This window comes from Odocoileus virginianus, chromosome 18, assembly GCF_023699985.2.
Source record: "Odocoileus virginianus isolate 20LAN1187 ecotype Illinois chromosome 18, Ovbor_1.2, whole genome shotgun sequence".
NCBI classification, from domain to species: Eukaryota; Metazoa; Chordata; class Mammalia; order Artiodactyla; family Cervidae; genus Odocoileus; species Odocoileus virginianus.
This window is the reverse complement of record NC_069691.1, coordinates 34,914,817-34,939,214: the sequence shown is the minus strand read 5'-3', so window position 1 is coordinate 34,939,214 and position 24,398 is coordinate 34,914,817. Positions and strand designations below refer to the sequence as shown.

The 24,398-nt window shown below is 42.0% G+C and overlaps 1 protein-coding gene across 5 annotated transcripts in view; it reads right to left on the bottom strand.

Annotated features, from left to right (window-relative positions):
• The window catches only part of ADAMTSL1 (ADAMTS like 1), a 1,044,920-nt gene that overhangs the window by 161,341 nt on the left and 859,181 nt on the right, over positions 1-24,398 (bottom strand). For all 5 annotated transcript variants that reach the window (XM_070480552.1, XM_070480554.1, XM_070480555.1 and 2 more), the window contains one exon: positions 14,459-14,669. In XM_070480552.1, the coding sequence (XP_070336653.1) occupies positions 14,459-14,669 (211 nt within the window). The remainder of the gene's footprint in view (positions 1-14,458; positions 14,670-24,398) is intronic.

Below are 24,398 nucleotides of genomic sequence, written 5' to 3'. Positions count from 1 at the left end.
TTGTGTGCAGCTTCAAGGAAAAACACACAAGAAGAGAGTGTGTCATTTGTCCCTCCCCTCTCCTTCTTGCTGGCTGCAACATGAACATGTTGTCTAAAATTTAACCTTCCATCTTGGATAGTGATAGGCAAAAAGATGGAAGCAGCCTAACCTCCTGGTGGTGACACCATACTGGCCCTGGATGGCCTGTGTGTGTATAAGAGAAAAATGCTTTTCTCTCTTACTTAAACTATTGTGACTTTGGGTTTCTTATCCTTTTTAATCTGTCCAACTCATCCATCCTAAAGGAAATCAGTCCTGAATATTCATTGGAAGGACTGATGCTGAAGTTGAAACTTAATACTTTGGCCACCTGATGTGAAGAGCTGATTCATCTGAAAAGACCCTGATGCTGGGAAAGATTGAAGGCAGGAGGAGAAGGGGACGACAGCGGATGAGATTGTTGGATGGATGGTATCACCGACTCAAGGGACATGAGTTCGAGTAAACTCCGGGAGTTGGTGATGGACAGGCCTGTCGTGCTGCAGTCCATGGGGTTGCAAAGAGTCGGACATGACTGAGCAACTGAATTGAACTGAACCCTAATTAGAAAGACAAATACTGTATGAAATCACTTATATGTGGAATCTAAAAAATACAACAACCTAGTGAATACAACAAAAAAGAAGTAGACTCATAGAAAACAAAATAGTGGTTACCAGTTGTGGGGGGGATGGGGCAATATACAGGTGGAGGAGTGGGAGATACCAACTACTGGGTGTAATACAAGCTCAAGAATGTATGGAACAACATGTACTGTAAGTGGCAAGTAACTTTAAAAATTGTATAAAAAATTTTACAGGAGGTATAGACACAAATGCTAAGAAACAGAAACAAGAAAAAAAATCTAACCTTAAATAATATACCAATCATTACTATGCTGTGCTGGGGTAATTTTATTGCAAAAACTCTAAGGAGAGCTCCGTTTTCTTCAAGAAGAGTCCCTTTTCTTGAATCAGCTGCCCTTGTGCTTGCTGAAAATTTAGGGCTGGGTGTTTGTGCCATAGGAGCTTTTCCTGTTGCAGCAGTGGCCACTCAGAACTCATGGGGGTCTGTGCTCAGGGGGCTGGGCTCAGAACTGTAAGAGGGATGTGTGCCCAGAGTCAAGGTTAGGATGGTGATACAACGTCCTTGAGTAGAGTCAGAATGCTGCAGTGGCCCAGATATCACTCTCTTAATGGTCCCAATCCTGATATACTTTAAAGCCACCTGGGAGCTTTTTAAAAAGTCCTGAGTCCTGGGCCCCATTTCATATCTATTAAACTCTGGGAAGTATGTCCCAGACATTAATTTTTTAAATTTAGAAAAAATTTAAAACTTCCCAGGTAATTCTGTATGACCAGGATTGACAGCCTCTTGATGATGGTGAAAGAGGAAGGTGAAAAAGTGGACTTAAAACTCAACATTCAAAATCTAAGATCATGGCATCCTGTACCATCACTTCATGGCAAACAGAAGGGGAAAAAGTGGAAACAGTGACAGATTTTATTTCCTTGGGCTCCAAAATCACTGTGGACGTGACTGTAGCCACAAAATTAAAAGATGCTTGCTCCTTGGAAGAAAAGCTATGACAAACTTAGACAGCGTATTAAAAAGCAGAGACATCACTTTGCCAACAAATATCCTTATAGTCAACGCTATGGTTTTTTCAGTAGTCATGTACAAATGTCACAGCTGGACCATAAAGAAGGCTGAGCACCGAAGAATTGATGCTTTTGAACTGTGGTGCTAGAGAAGACTCCTGAGAGTCCCTTGGACTGTAAGGAGATCAAACAAGTGAATCCTAAAGGAAATCAATCCTGAATATTTATTGGAAGGACTGATGCTGAAACTGAAGCTCCAGAACTTTGGCTACCTGATGCAAGGAGCCGACTCATTGGAAAAGACCCTGATGCTGAGAGACAGTGAAGGACAAGGAAGCCTAGCATGCTGCAGTTCATGGGGTCGCAAAAGGTTGGACACATCATAGCGTCTGAGCAAGGACTCAGAAACATCTCTCTAAATGAATGCCTCTCCACCATTTCCAATGGGAATAAAATAAACATGGGGTAGACAGGGCAGGTGTTGGGACCTGACACCCAGAGCAGCTTCTGTTAGAACCACTGGTTGTTTGGAGTATCACATAAGGTGTATGGGGGTCCTTTCAATTTGAATAAATGCTTCCAAAATAAACAGATGCCAGAATGAGAACTGCTCTCAGACTTAAGCATCTTAGTGAATGCGACAATAAGGAAAAGATGCAGGTAAACTTTCTCTCTCTCCAACTAAGGAAGTGGATGAAGATAATTGGCTTCATTTTAAGGGTGGAGATGTAATAAAATGTATATAGAGTGTAATCATTCAAAATATCAGAGCTGGGATATCACTTTTCAGATAGGACCAAATTTTAAGGGCCAAACCCTCGGAAGACTCCCCCAACACTCTACAGAATTCCGTGATAATTGGGTGACATTACCTGCAAAAAAAGTAAAAACAAACAAACAAAAACAATCAGCTTGTTATTCTGAAGTTTAATTTGGATAGAAATGGGCTTCCCAGGTGTCACTAGTGATAAAGAACCCTCCTGTGAATGCAGGAAACGAGGGAGATGCGTGTTTGATTCCTGGGTCGGTTAGATCTCCTGGAGGAAGGCATGACAACCATTATAGAATTCTTGCCTGGAGAATCCCATGGACAGAGGAGCCTGGTGGGCTACAGTCCATGGGGTCACAAAGAATGGGACATGACTGAAGTGACTTAGCGTGCATGCTACATAGACAACTTGCAGGAAATTCTCAACACTCGAAGATAAAGTCAGACTGCTGAGAACGTCCTTCAGGCCCCTCACAGTCTCATCTGTGTTGAGCTTCCCGAGCACATGTCTTGCCAGCCTGCCATGGCCTCTGCCTTAGCTGTGGTGGACAATCTGCCCTTCCCTGGGCACACAGATACCTCCTGTACTCTGGCCTTTGACCACATGGTTCACTATGGGAGCAATGCCCTTCACCTCTCTGTCCAGCCAGAAACTTCCAGGACACCCTTGAAGGCCCAGCTTGCAGGCCACTGCTTCAGGAAAGCCTCTTCTAACCCCTCTGCCTCATGGTATGACGTCACCTCCTACCCCACCTTGATCTGGAAGGGTGCCGCACCTTCCCAATTAGGGCTGGTCGTTTACGGCCCTGATCTTTCCCTCCACCTCCCTACATGTACACAGGATTGTGTGACTTTGAGGGAAGGGAACACACTCATTTTTCTATTCCCCAGTGCCTACTATTGCATCTGGCGAAGAGTGTACTCTTCATAAATGTTTGTTGAACTGATGATTGGATGAACAAAAGAGCCAAAAAGCCAGATGTTGAAAAGATGTAAAACAAACATTCAGCTGATGGGCTGAACATCCACCTTTTATCGGACTGTTTTATCATCAGCCAGATGCTGCTTCTACACCAGTCATTGATGGGTTTCAGCCAGATGCAGTGTGTGCTCTTCTGGGAACTGTGACCCTCCAGGGATGGCAGACAACCCTCTGGCTGGGTTAATGTCATCAGGGATTTGGCTTTTAAATACTTGTCTCATCTTTGCTCAAAAAGTTTCTCTGGTGTGTATACTGATAAAAAGGTAGTTTTCAAATTTTTAAAAAAATTGTAGAAGATGAAATTTCAAATTAATATTCCAAAGTCTGTGGTGACTTTGGTTACCTGGTGAGGCTGACAGTCTTGATGTGAGAGGCAGAATGCAAAGGAGAAAAATATTTAAAAAGAAGAGGCAAGAGAAATTTAATAAAACAAAATGAAAAATGTTGCTTTATGAATCATCATTGAAAATAATATTGTGGTATGAAGAAGCAGATCTCTGGTATTGGGTATTGTTTTAAAATATATGCCATAAACAGAATAAATAACCCAAAATAGCATTTATATTGCTTATCCTTGTTGCCATGCATATTTCATGATATAAGGTCATGGATTCATTAGTTTTATAAGAAAAGTAAAAACAATACAATATGAGGAATATTTAAAAGTTATGTTTCTATACAAAAATACAATGACCTGAGTGTCCGGAATTTTTAAAGATTTCCCTATGATCAACACAGTCATAAATTCTGCCTCCTTTGACATGTTTGGTTTTATGTTGGTAGTTCAATTCACTGGGAGCTGAGTTTATTTCCTTGGCACCTCAAGTCACATTATTGAGCCCAACATAAGTGATATTCACATTCTGTTTCTAAGGTCAACTTTCCAGTTTTAATATAACGTGCTCTGCTAATAGATTCTAATTCATTTCATGCCTTTCTCCATTTGCTCATCCATTCTTTCCTCAAACACTTCCTGAGTACTTGCTGATTGCCAGGCACTGTCTTAGGTGCTAGGGACGACAGATGACTGTGATATGGTCACGTTGCTTCAGGCATCTGCAGTTCAGTCACTGTACTTTACCATAAAGTGAGACTAGTTTGGGGCCTCCCAGGTGGCAGTAGTGTTAAAGAACCCACTTGCCAATGCAGGAGATGTAAGAGATGTAGGTTCAATTTCTGGGTTGGAAAGAAACCCCGAAGGAGGGCAGGGCAACCCACTCCAGTACTCTTGATGGAGAATCCCATGGACACAGGAGCCTGGTGGGCCACAAGTCCATAGGGTCACAAAGAGTTGGACACAGCTGAAGCAACTTAGCATGCAGCATGCATGTGATCAGCTCTACAAAAGAGGAGAGTGCAACCCAGTCTTTATGGAAAAGATGGAAGGCTTTGTGGAAGAAGTGACATAGGAGTGGATGGCCAGGGAAACAGGAGTGCTGGCAGAGTCAGACCATGTGTGTGCAGATAGTCTGTGAAGGAACATGGCATGTTCACACCTTGAGCAGTCCTGAGAAGACAGAGGTTAGAGTTCACGGGGATGTGTAGTTGGGAAACAAGACTGAGTAGCAGCCAAAAGTGAAGGACCTTGGACATAATTGGACATACTTTTAAGACTTTGGGGTGTCATCAAGGGTTTTAAAGCAGGAGGTAACATGATTTAATTTGTAGAAATGATTCAGGCAGCAAAGGCCAATGGGTTCCAACGAGTACTGCCCTATGAGATAGTCACAGGTGTGCCATGGAGAAAAGGTTTCCTGGTCAAATAAGTCTAAACATCTGTGCATGCCATTCCCTTATTTGGGGGTTCTGAGCACATGTTAATATTTTAAAGGCTTTACAGAGGGCCTGTAGTAAAAAACCAACGATATCAGGTTATGAAGCACTGGAGCAGAGCGAGGCAAGACCGAACAGGGACACCAAGTACAAGGGTGTTTTATAATGGTCTGGCCAGTCGTGAGGACTGAAGCCAAGGCAGTGAAAAAAGGCTGTGAGAGGAAGACAGCAATGGGGGCTGGGGAGATGCAGGAAATAGGATCAACAGGACTCGTGTGTTGTCTGAACATGAAGGACAAATGAGGCTGAGATAGCTCCAGGTTCTCACGAGAGGATAGGCTAGATAGCGGTGTCACTCACAGTACCAGGCTCATGAGGGAAGATCAGGTCTGCTGGGGAAGGTGGCAGGTAGGTGTGTTATCAAGATTGGTGTTAGACCTTCGTAGTTGGAGGTAACTTGGTGATATATGAGACCGAGAGGTTCAAAGGGCAGTTAGAGAGAGCGCTTAGTATGTAACAGGGGTCAAAACTGAGTCAAACTGCAGGAGGGCTCAGAAAAACAAAGAACATGAGGACTGGAATCTCACTTACTAAACAAAATTATTAAATAAAAACAGAATTTCTATCTGGATCATTTTGTGAACTAAAGCTATCTTGGTCATCTAATATGAATTAAGCTTCTTAATCTTGGAAGTACAAGGAGTGTGCAGGGCATCTTCTGGGTTTAATAGTCCTGTTACTACGTGGAGCATGGATAGCATTTGCTTTTAGTTGCTAAGTTGTGTTTGACAGTTTGTGACCCCCTGGAATGTAGCCCACCAGGCTCCTCTGTTCATGGCATTTCCCAGGCAAGAATACTGGAGTAGGTTGCCACTTCCTTTTCCAGGGGTCCTCTTCTGGACCCAGGGATCAAACAAGCATCTCCTGTATTGGCACGCGTTTTTTTTTTTTTTTTTTTACCACTGAGTCACCAGGTATCATACACCCATTTCTTTATGAAGTACACTACTAAAAATAAGATAAATATTCCAATAGGCTTTTTTGTTTTCTTTTTTGGATACAACATTTTAAATAAAGATGTCTCTGATTCATGAGGATTTACATCTTAGTCACTGGTATATAACAAAACTGATGACCACATTGACTCTTTCTGCCAGAATTCAGCCCTCTAATCCAGACCAAAGTTATTCTTCTCTGTGTGGTGTGTTTAGATCTAGAAAATGAAAAATTTAATTCACAAGCATTTATGGTTATCATTAAAAGTCTCTCTTTTTTTCCTGAATATTACCAGCAGGGCCTCTTCTCTCATATGTCTTTTTACATAGCTAAACTACAGGCATTTTGAATTGTAACCCTGATTAAAAAAAAAGAAAGAAAAAGAAAAGGTTTACAGGGAAATCAACACATAATCACAGTTTTAAGCAAGGGAGGAAAATAGGGGTTGTGGTGACTTTTCAGTCTATACACAGATGCGTGCAATATGTATGTACAGTGGGTGGATACAATCCTGCACATAAAACACAAGTAATATAGATAAATATAAACGATGCTTCAGAGTGGAGTTTCTCATTGCAGTTTAATCTTTCCTGCATCTTTCTTTTTTTCTCACTTCTGTTTTAAAGTTATTTTTTAGAATAAAAGCAAAGAATATTGATGAATATAAGGCTCAAAAACAGTGACAAGAGGAGGAGCAGTAGAAAGCAAACTTTGAATCTCAAGGACCTTGTGCTAATGGAGACTAATAGGCCTTGTCAGCCCACAGTCTAGCAGACTGTAGTAGGCTGAGTCATGACCCCAGAGATATCTGTGTTCTTATCACTGAAACCCATGAACATGTGACCTGACCTGGTAAAAGGGACTTTGTAGAGGGGATTCAGTTAACTCTCTTGAGACGTGGCGATTACCTGGGTTATCACAGTGAGCCTGATGTAGTCATGATGGTATAAGAGGGTGGCAGGAGGATCAGAGTCAGACAGAGAGGGTATAAGGACAGAATCTGAGGTTGGACTGAAGTGCTTTGAAGCTGGAGAAAGGGGCCATGAGCCAAGGAAGCCAGGATCCTCTCGAAGGTGGAAGAAGCAAGGTGACACATCTTCCCATAGAGCTTCAAGAAGGAATGAAGACCTGATTTTAAAATCAACACCTTGATTTTAGCCAGTAGGAGCTGATTTCAGACTTCTGACCTCCCAAGATGTAAGATAATAAATTCATGGTGTTTTAAGCCATTGAGTGTGTGGTAATTTGTTATAGCAGCAGTAGGAGCCATATGCAGATGAACAACTCTGGCTAAGGTAACAAATCCTGACTTTTACCTAAACTGCTGATAGTAGGGCTGATATCAGGTTTCCTCACACTTTAATACTTTAGAGCAAATAGCAAGGATGTTCTGGGAATGATGCACAGCACAGTGGAAAAGAGAATGGGTTTTGAAGCACACAGACTTCTTTTCCATTTACTGGCTGTGTGAGCTGGGGCAAGCACAGCTTCTCTGAGCCTTGTTTCCTCAAAGGGTTGCTATAAGGATTAAAAGAGAAAATGAAGGACTTCCCTGGGACTCCAGTGGTTTAGAGTCTGCATGCCAATGTAGGGGCGACATGGGTTCCATCCCTGATTCAGGAAGATTTCACATGCTGCAGGGGCAACTGAGCCCATGTGCCACAACTACTAAAGCCAGTGCTCTAGAGCCTGTGAGCGCAACCAGAGAAAGCACTGTGATGAGAAGACTAGAGAGTAGCCCTCATTCATTGCAACCGGAGAAAGCCTGCGTGCAGCAATGGACTCAGCACAGCCAAAAATAAATAAATAAACAAAAAATTTAAAAGAGAAAATGAAGCTCAGTAGAATAAACTCTACTACATAAAATCTGAGTTCACATTAATCTCACAGTGCTTCAGTTTCCTCATCTGTAAAATGGGGATCATAGTAGTAACTATCCCATTAAGGCTACTGAGGATTACATGAGTTGAGTATAAAATTAAGTGCCTTGACACTGCACTTGCTACATAGTAAGTTCTGCTCTTATTAGAATAAGAAGCTTCTGAAATGTACCAAGTGCTCAATAAATGAACAGGCACACTTGCCATGTACCTTTCTGCATCCTTCTCTATGCTTCACCTGCCCAAGTACTGTGCGATCTCACTGGTAAATGAGCAGCGCAAACCTTGAACAGCATGTGGCTGCACAGCAGGACAGGAGAAGAGTCCTGGCGGGACAGGTGGGACTCCTGGGGGCTCTGACAGGTAGACAGGAGGAAAACTGAGGGCAGGCAGAGAGAAGTGTGGGCAGAAGGAATGTACAGGCAGGAATGGGAGAACCAGAGTCAGAGATGTGAAGGGGCAGACATGCGGAGGAATGACGGCCTGACTAAGCCATTTGACTTTGATATGATCATGGAGAGTCATCAAGATTGCTGGGAGAAATATCAATAACCTCAGATATGCAGATGACACCACCCTTACGGCAGAAAGTGAAGAAGAACTAAAAAGCCTCTTGATGAAAGTGAAGGAGGAGAGTGAAAAAGTTGGCTTAAAGCTCAACATTCAGAAAACTAAGATCATGGCATCCGGTCCCATCACTTCATGGCAAATAGATGTGGAAACAGTGGAAACAGTGTCAGACTTTATTTTTTGGGGTTCCAAAATCACTGCAGATGGTGATTGCAGCCTTGAAATTAAAAGATGCTTACTCCTTGGAAGGAAAGTTATGACCAACCTAGATAGCATATTAAAAAGCAGAGACATTACTTTGCCATCAAAGGTCTGTCTAGTCAAGGCTATGGTTTTTCCAGTGGTCATGGATGGATGTGAGAGTTGGACTGTGAAGAAAGCTGAGACCAAAAAATTGATGCTTTTGAACTGTGGTGTTGGAGAAGACTCTTGAGAGTCCCTTGGACTGCAAGGAGATCCAGTCAGTCCATCCTAAAGGAGATCAGCCCTGGGTGTTCATTGGAAGGACTGATGCAGAAGCTGAAACTCCAATACTTTGGCCACCTCATGTGAAGAGTTGACTCATTGGAAAAGACCCTGATGCTGGGAGGGATTAGGGGCAGGAGGAGAAGGGGACGACAGAGGATGAGATGGCTGGATGGCATCACTGACTCGATGGACATGAGTTTGAGTAAACTCTGGGAGTTGGTGATGGACAGGGAGGACTGGCATGTTGCGATTCACGGGGTCGCAAAGAGTCGGACATGACTGAGTTACTGAACTAAACTGATGGAGAGTCAAAGAAAAAAATCCTCGCAGAAGACTGTCATGATCAAGGTGTCTGACACTTACTCGTGCATATATATCAAAGGTTCTCAATCGTGGTGGTGTAACATACATGTGAAAATGATCTCTCATGAGATACATAAAAAGTAATTAATATACATAGATGGACTTAGAGGTTATCATATTAAGTGAAGAAAGTCAAAGATAAATATCATGTGATATCACTGCTGCTGCTGCGTCACTTCAGTCGTGTCCGACTCTGTGCGACCCCATAGACGGCAGCCCACCAGGCTCCCCCATCCCTGGGATTCTCCAGGCAAGAACACTGGAGTGGGTTGCCATTTCCTTCTCCAATGCGTGAAACTGAAAAGTGAAAGTGAAGTCGCTTAGTCGTGTCTGACTCGTAGTGACCCCATGGACTGTAGCCTACCAGGCTCCTCCATTCATGGGATTTTTCAGGCAAGAGTACTGGAGTGGGGTGCCATTGCCTTCTCCATATGATATCACTAATATATGGAATCCAAAAAGTGATACAAATGAACTTATTTACAAAACTGAGAAATAGCCTCAGACATAGAAAACAAATTTATGGTTACTGAAGTAGATAGCAGGGTTTAGAGGAGAGATAAACTAGGACTTTGAGATTAGCAGATACATACACAAGGACCTATGGTATAGCACAGGGGACTACCTTGTAATAACATATAATGAAAAAGAATCTGAAAAAAAAAATATAAAACCGAACCATTTTGCTGTATATCAGAAACTAATGCAGCATTGTAAATTAACTATACTTCAATAAAAAAAATTAGAAGTAATATATATAGTCAACATGAAAGATGAGGAGGAGGAGGAAGAGAAGCAGGAGTGCATGTTTAATGCATGTGGGTGCATGTTTAATAAATTATAAAGGATTCAGGAGACTAATGCACGAAATGTGTAAGTGTTTCAAAAGTGAAAGTGTTAGAAGCTCAGTCATGTCGGACTCTCTGCGACCTCATGGACTGGGGCCTAAGTCAACCATAAAACCTCAACGAGCCATTATAGCTAAATTGATAAATATTGAGTCCTTCACACAAGACCAAAGATGAAAACCAAGAGATGCAGTAGGGACTAAGAGGTAGAAATGAAATAAAGATGGCACCCTAAAAACCAAAGCTAGAATTAGGAATTAGATTTGTGCTTCATTTTGGCGTAACTATTTCTAAACTAAAATGTTAACATAAATCCTTGGACTTCTCAGACCTGTAGAATGTGTAAATATTGGCTACATATTACTTGTTAGTAAATGCTCTATGAAGGACAAAGGAGGTTGCATTCCTAGTTGGTAAATGACAACTTAACATAATTTATGTTTTCTTCCCACAGAAAGAAAAGCATATGCAATATGCATGAGGTCAGTGGTAGCCCAATATTCAAAGAGCAAGGAGGGGGACTTTCTCCCCTCAGACAGGCCAGTGTTCATCAGGATGTTACCTGTCTTCCTTTAAATGAAGCATTGGATCTACCCTTTCCTTTTCTTTCATAAGAAAAAAACTGTATATTGGCTGTTGAAGGATGAAAGACCTCAGCCCTCTCTCCTGGTGCATCCAGGCAGCTGAATAGAAAAGATATTTGTGTGCACTACAGGCCCCCTGTCCCAGCAAGGGTTGACAAATGGACAGTCAATAGCTGATCTCTCAACCAAGTGGTGTCCGAGGACAACTGCTAATTAGACTCAAGATGCTTAAATTATTCCTGACTTATTTCATAAGCCTAAACAATGACTATCTTTCTCCTAATAAGTGGTCAGTGGTAGCTGATTTTGCCTAAAAAACTAAAGATGTAAGATCCTAGGAAATATAAGAAGAATAGCCTATTGTTTTCTCTAGGTTCAGAGAGGTTCCTAAAAGTGCCCAAGGATTCCTGTGTACCAAGTGTTTAACAGGAATTTTCCTGTGGAAGATAGAATCCCTAGTGGTTTTCACTTTCTATGCTCTTTATTCATTATGATTGAATATTTTTCACAATGATTATGTATTGGGTTTGAAACAAGATCTTTTTAAAGGTCCTGATAAAGTATAGTCAGTGGTTCATTGGCTAGACTTCAAAGAGTTCTTTACTATTACTTCCTTGATCTGAAAAGTGAATTTAAATCCAACTTTCCTCAAAGGCTTTTTCCTAATGAAATGAAATAGAAAGTTTTCAAAATAAATACATATCTTAACTGGCCCAAGGTCAATGGACAATGGAAGAATAATTGACTCTTTAGAAATCCACTGATTCAATAGGACCACTGGGCATGGGGGTGGTAATGTTGGCAATAGAACAAAAAAGACCATGTATATGGATGTGCTGTAAAAACTGAAAGAACAGCATACGTCTCTGCCATTACTCAGCAGCATGTGCAACTACTGAAAAAGGCTGATGCCTCACTGACTTTCATCATCAATATTATGACCTACAATCATGAAACAAACCCATCAGTGGGATATAAAGTAAAAAACATTTCAGGGTTTGTGAGTGGTACTATTGATCTGTTCATTCATTTTATTATTCAATAAACATTTTACCCAGAACTTATTAGGTAATTAATGGCAACACAAACTAAAAATACAGGGAATTAGTTTCAACAGTAGAGGTTGATCTAGGCTGATTCCTCATCTTTTCTTAGTGTGGCCATAAGTTAGTGGTGCAGTATGGAGCCGGAGTATAGTTAAAGGTAAAAGCATAAATGCACCAGAAATCAGGAGACCTGGGTTCTGGATTCAGTTCAGTTCAGTTCAGTCACTCAGTTGTGTCTGACTCTTTGCAACCCCATGAATCGCAGCACACCAGGCCTCCCTGCCCATCACCAACTCCCGGAGTTTACTCAAACCCATGTCCATCGAGTTGGTGATGCCATCCAACCATCGCATCCTCTGTCGTCCCCTTCTCCTACTGCCCCCAACCCCTCCCAGCATCAGGGCTTTTTCCAATGAGTCAACTCTCTGCATGAGGTGGTCAAAGTACTGGAGTTTCAGTTTTAGCATTGTTCTGGATTAGGCTTTGTGATTTTGGGCAAAACTGTATGTTGGTCTCAGTTACATCATCCATAAAACAAGGGGGCTTCTATGTAATCCCTTGAGGGCCTTTTCTGCCACAGTTGTTTCCAACAATGGGGTACCATGGGAAGGATCATATAAAACTGGGTTGATGTCCACTCCTAAGTTTGCTAGTTCTGTGAGCCTCAGTTTCCTCAAAACTAAAATGAAGACAATAAAATCTACTTATCACTGGCCTGTTATGAGGATTAACTTCAATTAGGTGTATAATAATATATATTTCTTAACAGAACAATGGTACACAAAGTGTTCAAAGTACATAATATTCTCTTGATTTCCACATGACACAGTAGCATGGAAGTTATGAACTTAATCATACACATTTAGGTTCTAAAAGGATATTTATCCAAGCAGACATGGACAGTATAGCGTCCATGCCTGCTTCTAGATGCTTTACACCTAGTCTTTTGCTCACTTATTACTATTTGATTCTTTGGGGACTGAACCAGGAAAGGGAAGGAGGAAGGAAGGGGTCCTGTCCACTGGTTTGAAGAAGCACAGAGGATGCATGGAAATGGCAGCTCCTTGTCTCATCACCAAGACTGCCTTCTCTCTCCTTCTCAGTCTGATGACTGACTGCATCACTTATCATTCTAATTGGGTCACTTCTGAGAGTATAAACTGTTTCAGTAAAGCTGGGATGTATGTCTCCCTCACCTTTCAGGCTTATTTTCTATGACCTTTTTTTTTTTTTTTTGTCACTTTAAAACTATGAGGGATATTCTAATAGGAAGGCAATTGCACAGTAAGATTTTATCCAAGTAATCATCTAAAATCTTGTGTCTTTTCATAAGATGTGAGTGAAATTGCAGTTTGCCTTCCATCTCCTATTGCTGACGACCCTTCAGCTCTCCTGTCTTCTATCTTCTCTCCCTCCTCTGTCAGTAACTCTTCTTGCCTGTTCACCTGATGCTGGCCCCTGTATACCAGTTGTTGTATTGTACTACTGTACTTTTCAAGGTACTGCACTGTAAGATTAAAAGTGTTTTCTTAAAAAAAAAAAAAAAAATCCTATGTTTTTTAAAGGCATGCAAAAAAAGTTACTTAACTTTAGTTTGATAAATATATATTAATTTTAGATAGGATATGAGGATAAAATAATTGTGTTTTTATTATTATAATAAATGCTTTAGAGTGGGGTCAGCCATCTGTTCTGTAAAGAGGTAGAGTAAATGTTTTAGCTTTTGGGGACCATATAGTTTCTGTCACAACCAAGCAGTTATGCCCATATAGTGCAAGAGTATGGCTGTATTCCACAAAAACTGTATTTACAATAATTGGTCATGAACTGGGTTTAGTTTTGGGCAGCAGTTTGCAAACCCTTGCTTTAAAATGACAGTTCCCCATGGATCAGGAAAATTTTAAAAGTCTGGAATTGACTTGATTTCTAACATCTTATTTTGCTAAGGAATTATGTTTAAAAAAAAGAAAAGAAAACCCATCTCCTGGTATCTTTATCTCTTAGCATTTTAAACAGAAAAAAAAGAAACAAAAACAAAAACTAGAAAGAGCACACAATCAGAAAAGTTAGCTTTAAGGAAATTTACCCACCACACAGTCCTTATTTAAAAAATTTTTCCTTAGCTCAGTGGAAACTTTGTCAGGAATATCTTCAGGTTAAGAGATGGGTCATTTGAGTTGCTTTTGGAGATCACTGTGGGTGGTAGAATAGAAAGAGCTTGCTATTTGTAATGAAAAGATCTGAATTTGAATAAGGTTGTAGGAGGACTGGGAAGCCCCAGTGGCTCAAGAGGTAAAGAATCCCCCTGCCAATGTAGGGGATGCAGAAGGCAAGGGTTCAGTCCCTGGGTTGGGAAGATCCCCTGGAGAAGGGAAAGGCTACCCACGCCAGTTTCTTGCCTGGAGAATTCCATGGACAGAGGAGCCTGGTGGGCTACAGTCCACAAGGTCGCAGAGTCGGACACGCCTGAGCAGATCTTGAACATTCCTTTAATGGGACAACCCTGAGCCCCTGCTGCAAACACAAGCTCCAATACTGTGTTAACCTCAGAACTCACCGGCTGCCACTGTGCAGGGTACCAGGCCGGGGGGCAGTGGAAGCGGTTACAAGCTTGCACCGTGGTGGGCTTGGGCTGGCGACACAGCTCATCAGCCAGGATTACTGTTTCATTTATCTCTCTGGAAAGCAGGTGGGAGCAGAAGACATCTCTGGTCTGCAGCCCAACCCCACAGGTGAGACTGCAAGGACTCCACTTGCCAATTTCCCACCTGTGAAGAAAGCAGAGGAAGAGAATACCCTGAGAACCCGTGCACAGAACAGTTCCCTTGACGCCAAGTGTTATCCTAATGGAGTAAAAACACCTATGTGGCTATTTGGGAAGGTCCAGCCCAAGCTTGGCTGGGAATTCTATCCCAAGCCAAGAACTCATCTTTTCTCTTCATGTTCAAGAATCTGTTTAGAGTAAACAAAGAGGGTGATAAAATGAAGCATCCAATTTTTACCACAAAATCACCAGAAATGGTCACAATCATGCCTATTTTGATGGAAGTATTAGTTACTCACTTGTGCCTGACTCTTTGTGATCCCATGGACTACAGCCCGCCATGCTCCTCTGTTTATGGACTTCTTCATGCACGAATTCTGGAGTGAGTAGCCATTCCCTTCTCCAGGGGATCTTCCCGACCCAGGGACTGAACCTGGGTCTCCTGCATTGCAGGCAGATTCTTTACCATCTGAGCCATCAGGGAATCCCTACCTTTTTTTCCATGTCTATTTTGATGAAACATACAAGTGTCATCAAAATAAGAGGGTATGTTAGCTAAGATATAAGTTGTGCACATAAAGACTTTGGATACCATATAGTGAATGGCAGGTCCAGAAGAAGGCTTTCTGCTTCTCTCTCTAGCCTCCATTCTCAGCAAGACTGAAACATTCATGTTTATTTTTCTTTGGCTTCGAAATGAAAGGTTGCCAGTTCCAACTTCCTTCAAGCTGCCATCATAGCATAGAAATGTCCCTGTCTTATGTATAAATATCATCACTGTCTGGGACTGGAGAATGTAACAAAAGTGAAAGTTGCTAAACAGATCATCCTTCTTGAGGAGGAATAAGTGGAGAGGACAGCTTATTATCTGGAAGAGGAAGTCAAACACAAAGATGAGTTAAGTGCATAAACTGGACATTCCAATTGGCCAAGTCTTGACAAGTACATTTATAGTGAGCTAAGGGCATATAAAAACAATTTCCCTGTTGATGCAGCCTCCAAAATGGGAATACCAAATAAAAAACTGAGTTTCTTGGGTTTAGAGTGAGAAGTGTTCTTTAATGATCAGTTTTAGAAAGTTCTGTTTACAAAGTGAGACACAAAGATTCTACAGGAGCTGGCCAAGAAAAGCATGGCAAGTAGACCTTTCAGTAGCTAGGACTGCCTAACTTTTGTAGCCAACCCTGAAAACTGGTTTAAAATTCTCTGACTTTATGGACCTAGAGTCTGTCATACAGAGTTAAGTAAACCAGAAAGAGAAAAACACATATTTTACATTAAAGGCATACACATGGAATCCAGAAAAATGGTACAGATGAATCTATTTGCAAGGCAGAAATAGAGAAAGGATGTAGAGAACAAATGTAGAGATACTAAACGGGGAAGGGGAGAGTGGGATGAATTTGGAGACTGGGATTGACATATATACACTAGTATGTATAAAACAGGTAACTAATGAGTACCTACTATATAACATAGGGAATCTGCCTAATGCTCTGTGGTAATCTAAATGGGGAAGGATATCCAAAATAGAAGAGGTATATGTACGCATATAGCTGATTCACTCTGCTGTAGAGCAGAAACGGATACAACATTGTAAAGCAACTTTACTCCAATTAAAAAAAAAAAAAAAGTCACTGGCTTTAATGTTTCAGCTTTAATGTAAAGCTGAATGGAGCTCTCTCAATCCTTTCCAGGTACTCTGTTAGGGTAATTATCTTTCCAATTCCTATTTCCACAACTTCCTTTCCTATCCTGGATTCAAGCCATATCAGTAATGAAGTCCTTTCTTGTTCTCACTTCAGGCCCCCTGGTTTTCTAGCTCTATCTTTACTCAAGTGATTACTCCTAATCTGTAATACTTCTGGTCTTCTCCTTGCCCCTCAAAATTTTTTCCATTTCCATATATCCAAACTTAATCCCTATTTAGTTGTAAATAAATTGTATCTATATTTGTTCCAGACACTAAATATTTTCTCAGTAGTATACAGTTTTTCTGCCTGTCAAGGGCCCTATGAGAATATATACTTGTAGAAGAATATATACTTGTGTCTCTCACAGGGTTCATCATAGCTCCTTCTAAACAGTTAATATATATGGTTACTACTTTTTAAAATAAATGAACAAATGGAAGGGATCTACCACTATATGGGCACTTTATACACATTATCTCATTTAATTTCTTCCAGAACACTATGAGATAGGCTGTATTGATTTTCCCTATTTTAAAGTTGAAGGAATCTGAGAATCTAAGAGGTTGCTTGCCCAAATACCCATAATTAGTAAGTAGTGAACCCAGGATTCAAACTTGGGTATGTCTGGCTCTGAAGCCTTTGTACTTTCTATTATGCCATCTTATTTTCAGGAAATACCTCGAAAACTGCCCTATAAATATTCACAGAATTTTAAATGAATAAAAGAGGAGAGGCTGAAGTGAATATATTTCTTTTAGATTCTTTTATGAATGTCTGTAAACTTATTTTTAGATTCCCAGTTTGGGTAAATTCCAAGCTTTAAGATATTAAAGGGCTACTGGTTTAAAAAATATGTCCATGAAATCTTTGCCTCTTCCCCATTCTAAATGGAGGCATGAGTATGGGCTGGACTTACTGGCTCACTTGTAAGGAATACAATAGAAGGGGTTCTATGTGACTTCCAAGGCTAAATTAGAAAAAGGATATTGCTTCTACATGGCTCTCTCTCTCTCTGACTGCTCACTCTGGGGGACGCCAGCCAGCATGTCATGAGGACCCCGAGACAATGTGGAGAAAAGTCCACATGCAAAGGAAATCGGGCTGCTCACCAACAATCAGGATCAACCTGCCAGTGATAGGGGTGAGCTACCTTGAAAGCACTCCTACTGGACTAGGTACAGCCTGCAGATGATTCCAACCTCCTAAGAGATCCTGAGCCTGAACTGTCTTTCCAAGCTGCTCCCAAATTTCTCATTCATTTAACTTTGAGAAGTAATACATGTTTATTTTTGTTGTGAGCTCCTAGGTTTGGGGAAAATTTACTGTGGAACAACAGACAATTAATTATGTATCTCAAAGCACATGTTGTACACTTGAAATATATATAATTGGGCTTCCCACGTGGCACAAATGGTAAAGAACCCCCCTGCCAACTCAGGAGACATAAGAGAAGCAAGTTTGATCCCTGGGTTGGGAAGATCACCTGGAGGAGGGCATAGCAACCCACTCCAGTATTCTTGCCTGGAGAATCCCAAGGACAGAGGAGCCTGGCGGGCTATAGTCCACAGGGTCGCAAAGAGATGGACATGACTGAAGCGACTTAGCATGCATGCAATACAAGTATAATATTCTCCCCCCAAAAGTTGCATATGTTCATCAAAAGACATATGCAACCACTGCTGGTCCAGTGGTTAAGAATCCACCTTGAAATGCAAGAGATACGGGTTTGATCCCTGGTCCAGGAAGGTCTCACATGCCGCAGGGCAAGTGAGTCTGTGTGCCACAAGTAACAGCCTGTGCTCTAGAACCTGCGAGCTACGCCTCCTGAAGCCAGTGTGCCCTAGAGCCCGTGCTCCACACCAAGAGAATCCACCTCGCTGGGGAGCCCACACACTGTAACTGCAGAGTAGCATGCACTCGCTGCAAGACTGCCAGCAGCAATGAAGACCCAACACAACCAACAGAAACGAATGATACTTCTTTTTAAAAAATCAATGTTCACAGAAGCACTATTCCTAAGAGCCCAGATGGAAAACAACCTAAATGCTCATCAACAGGTAAATAGACAAATAATGATTATATATTCATATAAAACTTTATCAAATGAGAATAAACTAGAACAACAAGGAACATGACTGAATTTCACAAACAGAAAATTGAGTGAACAAAGCCACAGCTACAAAAATTCATAGTGTGATTTCATTTACCTAAAACTCAAAAACCAAAACTAGTCTACAATGTTAGAAGTGCCGGGGGGGGGGGGGGGGGTGTGGCTGCCCTTGGTGGGTAGTAACTAGAAACAGGGTATGGTGGGGGCAGGGGGAGGGTTTCTGGGATGTTATCTTGATCTGGGTGCTGGATGTGCACCCACTTTGTGAAAATCACCAGGCCATACATGCAGAATGTGTGCACTTTTCCTTGCATTTGTTATGCTTCAAAAAAGGATGTTCTTCACCCTCCACCCAACCACTTTCAAGAGAAATACTAAAATGCTGTGGGTGTAAAATACAACAACCACCCCCAATGCTGATGACCACTCTATGTGTGTCTCATAAAGGAGCTGCCTACACAGTGAGCGCTATTCCAAGGGTAAAATTTGCTCCAATAGTCTCCACACTGCTGGCTGCCCCACTCCTGCCCTCACCTCTGGCAGAAAATCAGTCACTGGGAGCTTGAAGCAGAGGCATCTGGCAGCCAGGAGGCCACTTCAATGCTGCTGGAAAAACTCACAAAACAGACATATCTGCTTAATCGTACATCTTCAAGAAAGGAGGGCAGCAGAAGCTATCTGTGCATTCAGCACTTTGCTGATTCTGGGTCCAAGTATTTTTCATCAAGTTAGGCCCAAAGAGGGAAAGCAGAGAGATGACCCCGCTACTCCTCCTCTGCACAGGGGCTTCAGCTGTGAGCACTGGGTCTCACTGGCTGCCAATAGCTGCCTCCCTGGATTCTGTGCCGTTGGCTGTTTCCGAGGGAGGGACTGAGGGCCCCTGGGAGCCAGCCTGCAGGCAAGCAGACTGGGAGACAAGGACAAGGCCTTTGCTGGTATTCTGGTTCTGGCTTCCCATAACTCCAGTGCTGAGGAGGACTGGGGCTCCGGACCTCAGAGGGGGAGGGCATCCATGCTTTTCCTCTCTACTTTTTCTGGCTGACTTTAACTCATCTTTTCATCTTCATTGAAAATATTACCTCCTCAGGGAGGAAGCCCTCGACTAGGTGAAATTCTCCTCTAGGATATGGCTCCATGCATAGTTCTCTATTGGGAAATTCTCAACACACTTGATTTTTGTTTTATTGTGGAAAGACCATTCTCTTAACAAAATTTTAAGTGTGCTATGCACAGGATTATTGTCTTTAGGTACAGTGCTGTACAGAAAATCTCACACTCATCTTACTTAACTGAAACATTACACTTGTTGATTGCAATTCCCATTTCCTCTTCTGAGCTCCTGACAACCACCATTCCACTCTTTGATTCTATGAATTATTAATTATATGATTCTGTGACTATTTTAGGTACCTTGTATAAGTGGCATCATGGAGTATTTGTCCTTCTGTGACTGGTTTATTTAACCTAGCGTAAAGCTTTTAAGGTTCATCCATGCTGTTACATACTGCAGAATTTCTTTCTTTTCTAAGGTTGAATAATATTCTATTTAAAAGTATAAACCACATCTTTTATGGTTGTTTAGGCTGTTTTCAATCTTGGAATCAGCTACTGAGAATACTTAGTGCTACAGTGAATATGAGGATGCTAGACTGAAGCTGAAAATCCAAAACTTTGGCCACCTCATGTGAAGAGTTGACTCATTGGAAAAGACCCTGATTCTGGGAGGGGTTTGGGGCAGGAGGAGAAGGGGATGACAGAGGATGAGATGGCTGAATGGCATCACCGACTCGATGGACATGAGTTTGAGTAAACTCCAGGAGTTTGTGATGGACAGGGAGGCCTGGCGTGCTGCGATTCATGGGGTTGCAAAGAGTCGGACATGACTGAGTGACTGAACTGAACTGAACTGAGTATCCCTTCAAGGCCCTGATTTCAATTCTTCTGGATAAATGCCCAGATCTGGGATTGCAGGATCATATGATAGACAGAGTGCCTGATGAACTATGGATGGAGGTTTGTGACATTGTACAGGAGGCAGGGATCAAGACCATCCCCAAGAAAAAGAAAAGTGCAAAAAAGCAAACTGGCTGTCTGAGAAGGCCTTACAAGTAGCTATGAAAAGAAGGGAAGTGAAAAGCAAAGGATAAAAGGAAAGATACACCCATTTGAATGCAGAGTTTCAAAGAATAGCAAGGAGAGATAAGAAAGCCTTCCTCAGCAATCAATGCAAAGAAATAGAGGAAAACAACAGAATGGGAAATACTAGACATCTCTTCAAGAAAATTAGAGATACCAAGAGAACATATCATGCAAAGATGGGCTCAATAAAGGACAGAAATGGTATGGACCTAAAAGAAGCAGAAGATATTAAGAAGAGGTGGCAAGAATACACAGAAGAGCTATACAAAAAAGATCTTCATGACCCAGATAATCACGATGGTATGATCACTCACCTAGAGCCAGACATCCTGGAATGTGAAGTCAAGTGGGCCTTAGGAAGTATCACTACGAACAAAGCTAGTGGAGGTGATGGAATTCCAGTTGAGCTATTTCAAATCCTAAAAGATGATGCTGTGAAAGTGCTGCACTCAATATGCCAGCAAATTTGGAAAACTCAGCAGTGGCCATAGGACTGGAAAAGGTCAGTTTTCATTCCAATCCCAAAGAAAGGCAATGCTAAAGAATGCTCAACTACCGCACAATTGCATTCATCTCATATGCCAGTAAAGTAATGCTCAAAATTCTCCAAGCCAGGCTTCAGCAATACGTGAACTGTGAACATCCAGATTTCAAGCTGGTTTTAGAAAAGGCAGAGGAACCAGAGATCAAATTGCCAACATCCGCTGGATCATCAAAAAAGCAAGAGAGTTCCAGAAAAACATCTATCTCTGCTTTATTGACTATGCCAGAGCCTTTGACTGTGTGGATCACAACAAACTGTGGAAAATTCTGAAAGAGATGGGAATACCAGACCACCTGACCTGCCTCTTGAGAAATCTGCATGCAGGTCAGGAAGCAGCAGTTAGAACTGGACATGGAACAACAGACTGGTTCCAAATAGGAAAAGGAGTACGTCAAGGCTGTATATTGTCACCTTGCTTATTTAACTTATATGCAGAGTACATCATGAGAAATGCTGGGCTGGCTGAAGGTCAAGCTGGAATCAAGATTGCCGGGAGAAATATCAATAATCTCAGATATGCAGATGACACCACCCTTATGGCAGAAAAGTGAAGAGGAACTGAAGAGCCTCTTGATGAAAGTGAAAGAGGAGAGTGAAAAAGTTGGCTTAAAGCTTAACATTCAGAAAACTAAGATCATGGCATCCGGTCCCATTACTTCATGGCAAATAGATGGGGAAAGAGTGGCTGACTTTGTTTTTATTTGGGGGGAGGGGCTCTAGAATCACTGCAGATGGTGACCGCAGTCATGAAATTAAAAGACGCTTACTCCTTGGAAGGAAATTTATGATCAACCTAGACAGCATACTAAAAAGCAGAGACAGTAGTTTGTCAACAAAAGTCCGTCAGTCAAGGCTATGGTTTTCCCAGTGGTCATGTATGGATGTGAGAGTTAGACTGCAAAGAAAGCTGAGCACAGAAGAATTGATGCTTTTGAACTGTGGTGTTAGAGAAGACTCTTGAGAGTCCCTTGAACTACAAGGAGATCCAACCAGTCCATCCTAAGGGAAATCAGTCCTGGGTGTTCATTGGAAGGACTGATGTTGAAGCTGAAACTCCAATATTTTGGCCACCTGATGTGGCAAGCTGACTCATCTGCAAAGACCCTCATGCTGGGAAAGACTGAAGGCAGGAGGAGAAGGGGATGACAGATGATGAGATGGCTGGATGGCATCACTGACTCAGTGAACATGAGTTTGGGTAGACTCGGGCAGTTGGTGATGGACAGGGAGGCCTGGCATGCTGTGGTTCATTCGGTTGCAAATAGTCTGACATGACTGAGTGACTCAACTGAATTGAGTGATGGTTCTATTTTTAATTTTTGGAGGAACCACCATACTGTTTTCCACAGTGGCTGCACCTTTTTTTACTTCCCCCAGCAGCATGCAAGGGTTCCAATTTCTCTACATCCTTGCCAAGATTTGTGGCCTTTGGATTTCTGATGAGAGCCATCCTGACAGGTCTGAGATGATATCTCATTGTAGTTTTCATTTGCATTTCCCTGATGATTAGCGACACTGAGCATTTTTCATATATCTGTTGGCCATTTGTATGTCTTCTTTAGGACATACCTGTAATCTGATTATCCTACTTGACTATTACCTTGGTGAGAGCATGGGGCTATGCCTATTTTGGCTTACCACTCATGGGTTTAATCGTACCCCTCTAAAAGATATGCTGGAGTGTGAACTTCCAACACCTCAAAATGTGGCCTTATTTGAAAGCACAGTCATTGTAGATACAATCATTTAAGACAAGGTCATATTAGAGTAGGGTGGATCCTTATATAACAGGTATCCCTGTAAGAAGGGAGGAAGACACTCAGGGAGAATGCCATGTCATGACACAGACAAGAGATGGCGGTGAAGTGTCCACAAGCCAAAGAACGTTGAGGACTGCGGTAACCTCCAGAAGCTAGAAGAGGCAAGGAAGGATTCTCCCTCACATATTTTGGGGACCATGGCTCTGCTTCATAATTGGCTTCATAATTTTGGACTTGGTTTTTGCCTCAAGAACCGTGAGGGAATACTTCTCTCTGTTTTAAGTCACCCCACTTGTGGCACTTTGGCAACCCTGGGAAACCAATACACCACTGTGATCTCAGTACCTAGAATGGTGCCTGAAACAGCAGATGCTCCGGGAGAATGAGGGAACTCACATTTAATGGAACCCCAGTTGTATCCTCTAAAAACCACCCACCCCAATTTCAGAGTCCCCAAAGCTCTAGGTTTTCTTCAGGGTGGTGCAAATTCTTTGGCGACAAAGCCACACCTGGACAGACATGATGCTTTGACAGGCCACATCTCACTTGATGTAAACATTTACAGTTTACTGTAGCCCTATTAGCCTATTGGATTATGGTATCCCTCCCCACCCTCCACCCCTCTCCAGGACTTACTGCAGATGTTATATACTTAATGTATTAGTAATCATAACATATTTCTAAAACGTTCCAAATTCTGAATTCCAAAACACACCTGCCCCCGTGGTTTGGGCTAAAGGATCCATGGTTCTGCACACAGAGAATAGTAAACATGAGCACTATGGTTTGTTTCATTTCTGGGCTTCAGGTGTCGGCTTCATGGTTTGGCTCATGGCCAAAATGTTAGGGAGACAGGTTCCCCTTGAATTCTCTTTCTACACTATTTTCTTCCCTCTGAACCTTTATTCTCCACAGTCCTATTTCTTTCTGCCAAAATCTGCTTGCAGGGAAGGCATCGGGAGTTGACAGATGACAGTGATGCCCTGTAGCTTCAGGCTGGACCTTGCCAAGCTACTCCTGACCAAGGATAGGCAGGAGACGGAAGGTTACTTCGCCCTCTGCAAAGCTGGAAGTAGGCTTCTTGCCCTCTGTCTAGCATCATGTGTATTTGGGTGGCCCTATGTTTATAAACGGATTTAAAATTTTAGGCTTGGTTTCCCAATTCCTGCTTTGTTTTTCTGATGGTGCTGGAGTCCCACCCAAAGTCTAACTTATTGGAATGTGGTCTTGTCTCTCTGCCTGTATCTGGTTAGTTCTTGGCCTTGGGTAGAGCAGTGACCCTTTGCCATGAGCCACACGCCACGATGTGACAGCGACATATCCCGCTGATATCACCTATTACTGCCAATAACAAGAGTGATGCTAACATTACCAGTGTTTACAATGAGCCAGATACTGTACTGTGCTGGTGGCTTTAAATGAGTTGCCTCCTTAAATCCTCTCCACAGCCCTGTGAAAGAGGTATTATTATTTGCATTTTAACAGC